Here is a 12,890-nt window from a genome sequence, read left to right on the forward strand (position 1 = left end):
GCGGGGGCTTTGGCCTTGTTTGTTTGGTTGAAATTGTTTGTTTGGTTGAAATCGGACCGGTAATTTTTTTTGTAAAACACTGAAATGTACGTACTAAAAAATTAGTGATATCTGGGTCCGCTCCCCAGACCCATTTACCTGTTCGCCCCGCAGATCGCTGTCTCATTGGCCTGCGGTACTCAGTGTTGTCGGCGAACAGTGGATGCCGCCGGTGGTTGGCTGGAGGGAAGCGTGCTGTGCATGAATGTTTTTGGGAAACAGTGAGGACAGTGTAGCAATGTGTGTGGCAAGGGTCTACACTAATGTGTGCATGGCTGGTACACAGCAGTCTCCGTACTGAAAAAAGTCACATGTGGAACCGCTCCACCGTCCTACTTCCCTGTTTGCAGCGCAATCAAAAGTTTGATTGCACTGCAGTGTGCGGTGATGGATTGTGTCAAAAGTGTTTCATGCCCACGGTATGTTGTATTGGAAGACAATGCGGTAGCAAAAGGATCGGAAAATCATAGTGTACGGCATCTGGTGGTGGGAAGAAGAGATGGAAAGGGTGTGGGAGTGAGAAGAACGTCTCGTGATATACATCATTATACAAGAAGACGGTGGTCTGACAGCGGTGTCTGGTGGCAGGCACATTTGCTGAAGGGAAGTGCATTCACCGACACATGACGATGTAAACATAGCATGTACTATGGTGTGCTGTGTGAGGTAAGTTTGTAGGCCCTTGGCTGCATACCTGCATAAAATTATGCTTACTGGTTGAAAAGGTAAGTCGACTGGTTGAAAGCAGGTGCCACTTTGTTGCTTAGTGTGTCACATTTGGCTTCATGTCACACAATGTTGGTTGTATGTGTGTGGTGATTGGTAGAAGAACATACAGCTGTGCGTGTATGGGTGGAGATGGTGCAGTGTGTAGTTATGCAATGTGTCCACTGGGTGTAATAACGGAATAGTGTACATATAGAAGAGTTCCCGGTGCAAATGTTTCTTGTATATTGTTGCATAGTGTCCATTGCGCAGATTAGTAATTGTTGTAGCGCAGTGGCACCATTGGTTCTGTGCACTTACTAGAGTGGTGGAAGCAGGCTGAATGTTGTGAAGATTGTTTTGTTTGGTTGGCATGCTTATACTGGTTTCTGATTGGAAGTGGGTAGCAGTGCCAAACACAGCTGTATGTTGCTGCATCACGGTAAGTGGAACACATGTCCTTGCGTCTCTGCTTTATGCTGTGGCGGTTGGGTGGAAGTGCTGATGCATATGTTGGTTTTGTGATATTTAAAACATGTGTACCTGTTCACCTGCATGGCTCTGTTATGTTGTGGTGAGTGTGGCCTAGGCCTAGACTGTTGGGGTGCATGCCCATGCACCCCAGAGTCTAGACCTTAATCACAGCCTCCACAATATAATGCAGCAATGCAGTTGTTACTGTGCATGCTTTTGGAGTTGGTGAGTAGCACACAATGGTTGCAGAGGACATTGTGCACTTGGTGTGGAACAGCAGAAGTGAGCTGCTATGCCTTCATTACAGACTGCATAATATAATGCAGCAATGCAGTTGTTACTGTGCATGCATTTGGAGTACGGAGTTGGTGAGTAGCACCAAATGGTTGCGCAAGCCATTGTGCACTTGGTGAAACAGCAGAAGTGAGCTGCTACGCGTACATTACTGTTTTGTCTACATCGTTGCACAATGGGGAGCCACATGTCACCACCTGCATTTGCTATGGGTAGGCCCTTATAAGACCCTTCCTTGATGAAGCCTTTTAACACATTGCGCCATGAAAGGAAGTCATCAGCATCAGAAAGTTTCAAAATGCAAAATGTACACAGCCACTCACATACCGGTATGCACAGGCAACACAATGTAATTGAGCAATGTATGTACAGTTGTGGCCAACTGATGGGGCCTGCATTACACATGAAATGAGAAGAAAAACATAAGATGCACTAGGGTGTTGAGTGTGTGGGGAGGCCCAGCAGTCAGTGATGGTAGAACAATGGCAGAAGGGGAGAACAATGTAGAACACATGAAACTTGCAAACTACACTGCAGTACAGTGTGTTGCGTGTGCTAAGTCTGTAGACCCTTCCATGAATGGGTGGCCACCTTGTATTGGCAAAAGAGTGTTGTGGGTTTAAGTAGGTTTTACAATGCTGTCCTCGATATGTGGTTTGTGATCTTTGCACAAAATGTTGTTTTTATAGTTATGGCTATTGGTTGCAATTATTACACTGTGTAGTATACACTTGGACCTGATGGAGTGCCGACTCCTTCCGTGTGTCCTCTCGCAGAAGTGCTGAAGTAGTGGATGCTTACAAGTGGCTACAGGAGACCTGCATGTACCTGGCCACTTGTTCACCTGTATAAGTCTGTTATGGTGAGCTGGGTGTGGCCAAGGGCAGCACTGTTGGCTGTATGCCACAAAGCATGCAGCCCGTAGACATGTCACCGAAGAGGCTATGCTTACTCAATAGCACGTCACCATAACGCTGACATGCACTTTTAAATATGCATGTCTCTTCTGGTGGCGACATTGAAAACATTGTTGTGCAGGACCTTGTAGACGTGGTTCAACAGCACAAGTGCCCTGATATGCATCCGATACAATATGGTACCCATTATGCCACCTACTTGCACACTAGGGAGATACATGTTGCTAATTGTGGTTGATATCAGTTGCCTTTTGCAACACCCGTTATATGTTACGTTTCTGGATTGTGGTATGTGGGAAATGTTCTCTTGCATGAGGCCATTATGTTGTGCTGGGTGTGTTATGTTTCTGGACTGTGGTATTTGAGAAATGTTCTGTTGCATGAGGCCATTATGTTGTGCTGGGTGTAGGTAAGGCCTACAATATTGGATACATGGCCATCGGCTGTAAGCCGTTGGTTATGCGCCCAAGAGCCTATCCCTTGAGAACACCCAGCATACCATACTGCAGACATGTACAGTTGCCTCTGTTTGTGTCCGAGGACGGTGACCTTTGAATAATGGGTGCAGAGAGCATTTTACTCCTGGTAGAACAACCACAGTGAGGTGCTATGCGTTCGCAAGCTACAGGTCGAGAGGTGTTTCATAAACAAAAGCCTGTGTGCCTTTATGTGCAGTGCTGGGATGTTCAGTACCGACTATGACAGCATTAAGGAGCAAGATTTCCACTGAGTGCAAGGAAATGGAATTTTTTTGCCCTCCATTGGCAATGCTGCTTTGTTTGCCACTCTGCAGGCAGCATTGTGTACAATCCTGTAGAACTGTAAGAGAAGCATTGACGTTCAGTACGTAGAAGTGTGAGGAGGAGAAGGGAACAGAAACGCATCGAAAGACATAAAAAACAAAAAAATGTCTAAGCAAGCATGTATATAACAAAAAGAGGACAAAAAAAGTCAAAAAACCATTTCTTTTCTGAGACAGTACTACAGACCCAACTCCTTATCATGTTTTACATTTACGTAAAAAGAGCCTGCTGTAATAGTGCAGGCTACCCAGAAGTACAGCTGTGCAGACAATGATTTTTTGGAAAGTTGCTTTCCCTGGGTATGATGCAATTAATGCTGCTGTTACATTAAGTAAAGCTTTTTCACTGAAATCCAACTGTTTTGTTATGCTATACCTCCCACCACCAGTAATGATACCTTTTTTCTGACATATAATTTGTTATCAATATCTGTCAGACCAACTCCCAACGCTAAAAGTGATTTCTGCAGCAGCGACCCCGGGACCCACTCAAATGGAACTAATAGACAAAGCAAGTGCACCAACAGATTCAGAAACCTCAGAAGTGGGTTCTGATAGTACAGAAGTGGGTTTACATATCTAATTCTACTGCCCACCTCCTTCCATAGGTTTGAACAGGTGCAAGGTCTTCACCCTACCTCTGCCTGGTCATGATGGGTAGAGTTCTAACCAATAACCCCCTACCCCCTGAGCTTCCCCTATGGTGGTGGGATTTGGGGAGGACCCCTCAGCAAATTTGCTTGCTTTGTGCTTCATTACTTGGAACACTTACACCTTTGGCAACACTTGTTCTGCCTTCTTAAAAGACTCCTAACGCCCTACAGAAGGCTAACTTTGGAGACTTTTAGTACCCCATAGGCAAGGACGTTTTAAGCATAAGATCTTATTTTATTTTTATAAGGTGTTGTAATTGTATTATACAGTTCTTTAATGACCTTCCTGATTCTAAATAATGTTATTATTACTCACCTTTTTTCTTCACATGCATTCATTTTACAGTTCTTAATTTTATCTGATATACTGTAAGTGCCAGTGCTCTTTAAGCACCCCATGGTAGATGCACATATGTTGATAGTGTATGTTATGTTTAATAGTTTTGGCATTCTGTGATTTACAAGGCCTAATAAGTATTACTGTATATTAATACATTCCACTTAACTTGATTTTTTACAAGTGCTTAGCTGAATCCTTCATCACCCGCTCACTCTCACTCTAAGTCTAAGAATTACTGCTTAGTTACAAGTTACACTATGGTCGTTTATAACAGACTTAATACCAATCAGTGGTTTCTAAGCGGGGGATCAGGATTCAATCCTGTGTTGCGCTATGTTGTCTTGCTTCCAAGAAAAATGCGTTGCTCCTCAGCTATCCTACCTCCCCAAATGATAGAGATTTACTAGACCTTAGCCTTTTCCTTTTCACTAGAATAGGGTGGCCTCTCAGAATCTGCCCACAGGGTTGATTCGGAAAATCCACCTTAACAGCTAGACATTCTCCTTGTAGAAGTGACAAAAATAAATTAAGTATACATTTCAGAGAGTAGCGTTTGAGTGGAAAAGGTCTAGGAGATGTGACAGAGGGTTCAGAAAGCTGTTAATAAAAATATGAGATACAAGTCAGAGTAGGTTCGGTAATCGAGTCAAGCATCTAACCTTCATAAAATAAACCTGACTTTAAATGCTTCGGGAGAAAACATTTTTAATAGTGCTCTTCTAGGTTTTAGGTGAAGCTAAACAAAGTTTGCATTTTATTTTATTACAAGAGGCTCTGCTTGTTGCTTGAACGTAATGCAATAAAAGTCTAAGCAGCGATATGTGTCCTTATTTCCTCCGAAGATGGGTCTTTAACTTGCGGCTCACAAGATGTTTTACACTATTACTCCCATGATACCTCACCATTGACTCTGCTAGCTAAACCAGATGGGTATCTTATTCCAAATACTCTGGAGAGACTAGCTTTGTAGACCCCTCGTATAGAGCATATCAGTCTTGAGTGGTAAAATGGCCAGTTCCCACCAGTGGAACACTGAGCAGCAGTCGCTTGTGTAGCCCAGGTTATGTTTGCCCTGGCCTGGCAGCTGGCCCACTTGCCACCAGGCCAGAAAGGGGAACAGCTCATGACCACCCCACCAAGGACAACTTAAAATGAAAGGCATTCTAGTCAACCAGTGTAAAAGGATGGGAGGAGAGTCCCTAGGAACTGAAGATGAATTGGCATAACTGACTCTGATGTCTCCTCCATTCTTGCTAAGGATAACCTCACTTCTGTTCCCCCTGATGCTCTTCCCTTCTCCCTTCATCTCTTCTGTTTACCCTTCTCTTATTCGTTTTCTCACTGCTCTTTTTAACTTTGCATTTCTAATGCTGTTTTCTGACATCTTTTAAGCATGCCTCTATTTCACCTATCCGCAGGAAAACCAATTCTCGATCCTTCTTCTCTGGCTAACTTTCACCCTATTTCTCCTCTTCTGTTTATTTTTAAGCTACTGGAATACATTGTTTAAGTGCATCTCTCTTCCCGTGTTAATTCGAATGCTCTTCTTTCTTCTCACCAATCCAGATTACGCCCTTGTCACCACCGAAACGGCCCTGCTCGCTGTTTCTAACTCTCTCCTTACCGCCCGTTATTCCAAACGTTCTTCTCTTTGTGTACTTCTGGACCTTTCCTCTGCTTTTGAGTCTGTTGATCATACTATCCTCCTTTCCTCTTTACAGCACCTTGGTTTTCATCTATCCATCTTACAATGATTCAGCTCCAATCGTTCTGCCTGCACTTTTCCAGCCTCTTGGCTTAAACAAGCTTCCTCAATTTCCTTCTTACCTGGGGGGTTCCTCGAGACTTCCTTGGCCATCTTCTCTCTTCTCTCTATGCCATCCCGCTTGGTTCCATCATTTCTTCTTTAAGAGTCTCTCATCATCTTTATGATTATCTGCATCTGCGCAAATGTATCTCTCTTCTGGAAAGCTCTGAAAAAATGTTCTCATTCTGCAATAGGTGCTATTTGTGTCATGATGCATTAGTTTCAGTCAGCAGATAAATATTGGTAAAATCTTGCCTACATGTGATTTGGTCCACTGAGCTCCCGATACAAATGTATCAAATAAAATCAAATAAAATCAAACCTGAACCACTCTAAAACAGAGGGTCTCCTCTTTCCAGCCTCTACTATTCCTCATACACTTCCCCCCTCCTCTATCTCTTCCCTTCCTCTTCTATTGCTCCTTCGCACTCTGCACGTAACTTTGGAGTGATTTTTGACTCCTCTTTGTCTTTCTCTGCCCACATCTCTGCTATTCCTCGGCTATCAGCTATATGATAACCATAAATCCCATCAGTTTCTTACCACTGAAGCTACCAATTCTATTGTCCCTGCTCTTGCTTTTTCCACTACTTTTCTACTGCTCCTCTCTTCTTCTTGGCCTCTAGGGTACAGACTCACTCTTCTGCGTTCAATCTAGAAGTCGTTTATCCATCTTCCTCTCCATCAAAATCCTTGTGAATCTACTTCCAGCCTCCACCTCTTTGCTGGCATTCTTTTGACTCCTGTTTGCACTTCCATTTTCTTTGGATAGTCTTTAAATGCTTCTATGGTCTTGCCCCTCCTTATCTCTCTTCTCCTGTCTCTTTCTACACCCCCTTGCGCTCTCTTAGGCCTCAGTCCCAATGTGTTCCTTCTATTCCCTTATGCCTATGCATGTCTTTCCATTTTCGTTCCTTTCCTTTACTTGCTCCAAAATTATGGTATGCTCTACCTCTAACTCGTCGTTCCATACCTTCTCTCTCTCTTTTCAAAATTCGTTTAAAGGAACATTTTAGGTCATCTTGCTTGTGATGTCCTTATCCATTCATTTATTATCATTTATTGTACTGTTCTAAGTTTGTTCAGCTCTTTGGTGTAAAGTGCTATAAAAATCCAATAGAATGGAAATGATATAATATGCCCCAGCATCGGAAAAATGCTCAACACAGTTTAAAAGTTTACCTAATAAAATCGGCACATTTAACACACAGTATTACAGCTTGCGGTAAATCCACCAGAAATGCGGGACTCCAAAAATATAAATGTAAAATATGTATTTACACCACTCTAGCACCACTCAGTATCCCCGGGGTAAGACCACAGGTCTAAGTGATGGTAATGGTAAACAGGTATGATGGTAAATCGGTGGAACCAAGCATGAACAAATGTGTCCCTATTCGTGTCTAACAGCAATACAGTAACTTTAAATAATACTGCAACCTCTGGCATATTGGTTCCCTAGCCCTGCTGATCCCATACACCCCTGCCACCAAATGTCAGGCTCCAAGGGAGCCTAGGGGAGTGGGTTGAATGGGACTGAAACCTCTCCAACATCAAGGCCACCTGAACAGCAATTAGACCCATCCCCCTCAGTCTACGCCCAATTCTGGTGGCTTGAGATGAGTGTGGAAACTGGACTGAAAGAGGTACCACCGCCCTAACTCACATCCGTCTAAACACCACAATGAATTTAGCAGGCAGCTTCCATCTGACATAGGTTGGTGCCTGGCACAACTAAAGTCTATATTTGAGGCCCCACCACTACACATAGATGTCATTTCCATTGCCACCTCTTGATCCTATGATGGCTGTCGTTTTACCGACAGCCATAGGTGGCCAACCAGAGGCCTCTCCTCCCTTAGTGTCTGGCCCCATCTCTGCCAGATTGGGTGGGTGGTCCACACCTACAAACGGGAGCATAGGACGGGTTCAGTGCACTCCCGGGGCCGATCTACCAGCACACAGTGACACTGCAGAGAGGCAACTGTAGGAGCGGGCACACCCCGAGCTGCCCCGTGCCAAATGTCTGAGTGCACACACTAGGCTGAACCCGTTCTATCCTCATCTTCCATGCTGGACAGGATCCCCCTTTCCCACACAGCGCTGCTCTGCCCACCAGCACTCAGTGCCTCTTTTTCATCTGAGCCGTCCAACTGACATGGTGACTGAGGTCTCTGGTGTCATTAGGAGGGCAGCGCATCCTCTCCCGTAACCTGGTGCCACTTTGGTCCTGGGACTGGCATATTTTGCTGCGCTCCTGTCCTGCGTCACTCACAGGCATTGCCCTCTCTGAATTGTGCTTCCAGGAAAGACCCTCTGCTCCACTATGAGGCATCCCACTTAAGAGCACTGCGCAAACCCATCTCCTCTGCCCCTGTCGATCTGCACCTTAGGGCAAATGTGTTCACTGGGTGCGACCCGCCACCAGGCTAGTAGCATCCTGCCATGGCCCCCAGTCATCCTGGCTTTGCCTTCCCGGATTGCAGCCTCCAAACAAGCCTTCGGCATGCACCCAGGACCACCCTGGACAGCTTACCACTGAGGAAAAACTCTCTACCAGCCTTCTCTTTTTTCAACTGCTGAATTTCTGTTTTCTCCTGTAACCGTTGTGCTGGATACGTCCACTCGGCTACGCCACCGGGGGGACCCAATCTATTGTTCCACAGCTGGACAGTACTACTGTCCCCTATGAAACGGCATTCGTTGAGCTGGTCAGTGAACAATCCCGTCAGCATCGTAAAATAAACAAACCCCATACCACAAAAACAAATACAATTGACAAAAAAATGCCTTTATTGGCCCGGTGCTGGAATACCTTTGGGGGGGGCAGAGGGGGATGTGTGTGTGTGTGTCTGTGTGTGTCTGTGTCTCTACGGCACAGTAACCCTAACATAGCCAAACATAGCCACGCCCGGTCGGTCAGGGTTTACACTTGTGTTACCTCATAGGCGGTAATCACCTCAGTCTGCCCAGTAGAGGGTGCTGCATTTCTTGGGAACAGCTTAAAGCAGTGGTATTCAAACTGCTGAGCCCCCCTTAAGTAATCCTATTGTTGCCAAGCCCCCCCCCTCTCCCCTTGAGTACAAAAGTTGTTGCCAGACCCCCCTGGATGCATATATCTGCTAATATTGTCTAATGAAAGCAGACACCACACTCCCCTTTCAAAGAGCTTCAGCCCCATCCCCCAACCCCAGGGCATCCTGCGTGCTCCCCCTAGGGGGCAACAACCCACAGTTTGAAGGCCACTGTCTTAAGGGGTTGGGTGATTGGGGAGGACTGGAAACGTTTACTGGCTAATGAAATCCACGTTCTCTCACCACCTCAACTGTATTATTCATTGCATTCCTATCACTGAGAAACCTTAGGTAAATAATCAGAATGGACAATACTGGGTGAGCTGAATGTAAGGGGATGGATAAGCGTTCATTAACTAGGGGAGGCTGTGTGCCTGAAGTAATGCTTTCCCCCAGAAATGTTACATGAAAATCTTCGATTTCCGTTGTACTCTGCATCCGTCAATTCAAAGTTCTGATTACTTTCCAAATGCTATGCCTAAAATTCTCTAACACAAGTATTGTACCTTTTAGGAGGATAGACCTTGCGGGGAAGTAGCAATGGAGGACAGCACTGTTGAACTGGAGTCATATGAGCGGAACGCTTGGATGCGTAGAGCCAGCAATGCATTCTCCCACGATGAAGGCTACGGTGACCTCATCACCCGCGGAATCAGCATCTGCAAGCGGCGGAAGGAAGGCCCTGTGTCTGAGGAAGGAAAACAAACACAACTCTAGAGAACCTGCGCAACAGATACAAAGACTCAGACCCTCCAGGATAGGGGGCCCATTACATTGCAGAAGAATTAACAACATGATGTTTTGCCTTTGAGAATTCAAGTGTGAGAACTGCAGCCTGGACAATACCGGATCTGCTGCAAGAGGGGGATCTGGAATGCACTGCCATCTACTACCCCCAGGGCAAGAGGCTCACACTCCATCAGAGACACTCACTGTCAGGGTTGAAAAGGATAAGGCTAGTAGTACTCGTAGGAACGCAGAACCTGTAGTTGTTTGGTCACAAGTGCTCTGTGCAACCTCTTCTCAGGTCACACCTATAACAATCAATACTTTGCAAAGTTTGTGTACAAAAAATGCATTGTTTTATACCTGTGTTTCATTTGCTAAACACGTGTCTTGATGATGCACATTAAACATTAAAGACAACATTAAAGATGCCTTAAATGTTCGAAGAGCCCTTGAAGACCTGCGATTATTTCGAAAGTGTCAAAAGTATATATCAGTCCAAATGACAGGCAGGTTATGCTACCTCCCACAACTTCACTTATATAAATTCAACGGGCTCCTTTCATCTGTTTGAATATGATGTCTAAAGGAGTTAACAGCTCATACGCGTTGAGTGTGTCTGATTCAGAGCAAGATGTGAGAGCGGGCAGCAGTCGTGGTAAGCCCATATGGTGGCAGAAGTGGGGTGACATCTCCTGTAGGGGCCGCATGCGACATGCTGGTAGCTGAACAGACCAGTAGGTTTATTGCAAGGAACAGTTATAGCTCAAATTGTTACCAAGAAATGTCATCTAGGACACTTATCAAAGTCTCCTTCTTACTCCCCCAAATCCACATGGGGGCTTGGCAAGGCTCATTGAGGAAATGCCCCGGCTGAAAAATAATGTGGAGTTCCTGATTAGGTATTTGGAGGCACACTGCAAAGTGCAGCAAATTGTCTTAGTTACTTTCAGAAGGGGGAGGATACTAGCATTTATTTTTAACCAAAGTTCTTATATGCTTTAGAAAGTTGGGGAGCAGTTTACAGAACACCAGTGGGAATCATGAAGGAAAAGTCAAGGATTACTAGTGTTTTGACTGTATGTTAGGAACCACTTTGAGGCTGGCAGGTGCCAGTTTATGTTGGGAAGAATCTGAAGTAGTAACTGATCTAACAGTGTCTTTTGGTTAAATTTGCTATTTCTAGAATTTTATCTTTTTTATGTGAAATTGAAGAAAAACATTGACAGAAAAACAATACTGAAAAGAATTTGCCCAATTTAAACAAGATTAATGCGAAACAGACAAAAAATAACAGGCAAAACCAATAAAAGGAAACATAATAATGAGAGTTGGCGGTGTGGTCCTTTGTTTCGCCCTGCACAACAACAAAATTCAAAAGTAACTGTATGCACCTAGAAACAGCACAAGAAGAACAACAAACATCTAATGAATGCATAAAACGCAGTTCCAACTCAGATGAACGAGGCAAGCAATTTGATGTACTTTCTTCACCAATTTGTTTCCTTTCCATTGTTCATTAAAGGCATTCACCTTTGATATCCCCATTCAGAATTCAAAATCAATTGAAGGGGAAGTTCTCTCCAAAATGTTACTGTCCCGATCATTGGTGCATGTATTTTTAAGCATACTGTAATCAATCTTAAAATATTTTCCTATTCATTTTACCTTAGTTTTCTTCACTTTTGCACATGCGAAAACAATGGGTTGGACGCAGCCATCTTGTGCTAATCTCACCCGTTGACGCATCGCCCTAAATTCAAGTACGCTCGTGGCACTAAATCATATCACCCGCTGCTGAAGCTGACATCCAAACGATATGCTCCACCTATTTTCATGACGTTCGTGGCCAGCGTAGCCAAACGTGCCCCATCATCACCCACACCATAACATTACTTAACGCAGAATCAGAAAGATAAACACACACGTCCTCTCACAGCACGTAACCTTTCTTTCTTGTCCCAAATAGGATAGCAAAACATAATGTTTTAAGAAAACAATAATCTGCAATGTACTGAGTGCTTTTATTTATCAAGGATGGCTCAGAAGAGAATATTAAGTCCCCAAAATAAATGATATGTGTTTGCCATACAAGTTACAGCTAGTGAACATTGCATGCTTCGAATGTTGTTTATAACTTCCTCATGATGTGCCGAATTGCGATCAGCGATCGATCAATCCCATTACTCCAATTCTTGTGTGTCCTTATGTTACACAAGCAAAACTTTCTAATGACGCACATGGTGTTCCGTTTGTGAGAAGATATGGATTCTTTGTACTTTCAAGCACAACGCTTTAGCTTCAGCATGCTGTCTCTTACATCATAAATGATGACAGGTTGCTCCTTATTTCTGGTACAGCCAGAAGGCAGATTGGTCCCTGTCGGTCGTCCCACATAACTATAATCAAATAAGCACCGTTTATGATTATCCGCCAATGTTGATTGAAGAATCCATCCAATGGTAGCTGAAAACTATGGCATACGCAGAACAGTACAATATATCTGTGTAGATAACAGAATAAAAGAATATATTTTAGTAGCCATTCTGTAATCGAATATAACAAGTTACTGTATAATTCAGAACCGGATGAAACCTAATCATAAACACAAACCACACAGAATTTACACACACACGACAACATGGGGGAGTTTTTGAGACCACGACGTGCATGATAGGTTATCGCTGTGACGTAGGTATAGCTCCCAATGGGATGGAAGCGGGCCATACCAGAGAATAAGGACAGAGATAGTAACATTTTATGTGGAACCACAGACACATGGCATTATAACGTAAAAGGATCTGCCCCCGCCCCTCTCCTCAACCCCCACTTTATGGTGCACAAGGATGCAACAGTGACAGTACACCAAGATATTCCACGGGACAAAGCGGTTTAGGTATAGGTTGTGGATGCGGGTGTTCGAGGAATAATCGTCACAATATGCTCCAGTTAACAGCCCATAACAAGGCCAATAAGCAATATGTCCCAAAAAATCAAACCTCTGTTCACTCCTCTTTAAACTATACTCAAATAACAATCATTACTAGAAAGATAAACAA

General features: G+C 44.1%; 1 protein-coding gene across 2 annotated transcripts in view; it reads left to right on the top strand.

Moving 5' to 3' along the window:
* Positions 1-10,971, top strand: part of LOC138575511 (phospholipid-transporting ATPase IK-like) — a 550,807-nt gene extending 539,836 nt beyond the window's left edge. Inside the window, exon 27 of one of the 2 annotated variants that reach the window (XM_069649490.1) lies at positions 9,619-10,971. In XM_069649490.1, the coding sequence (XP_069505591.1) occupies positions 9,619-9,822 (204 nt within the window). In that variant the 3' untranslated portion in view covers positions 9,823-10,971. The remainder of the gene's footprint in view (positions 1-9,618) is intronic. The other variant, XM_069649489.1, reaches the window with a different exon arrangement.
* Positions 10,972-12,890: the final 1,919 nt, after the last annotated feature.

This window comes from Ambystoma mexicanum, chromosome 1p (genome assembly GCF_040938575.1).
Source record: "Ambystoma mexicanum isolate Mex_15411 chromosome 1p, UKY_AmexF1_1, whole genome shotgun sequence".
NCBI lineage: Eukaryota > Metazoa > Chordata > Amphibia > Caudata > Ambystomatidae > Ambystoma > Ambystoma mexicanum.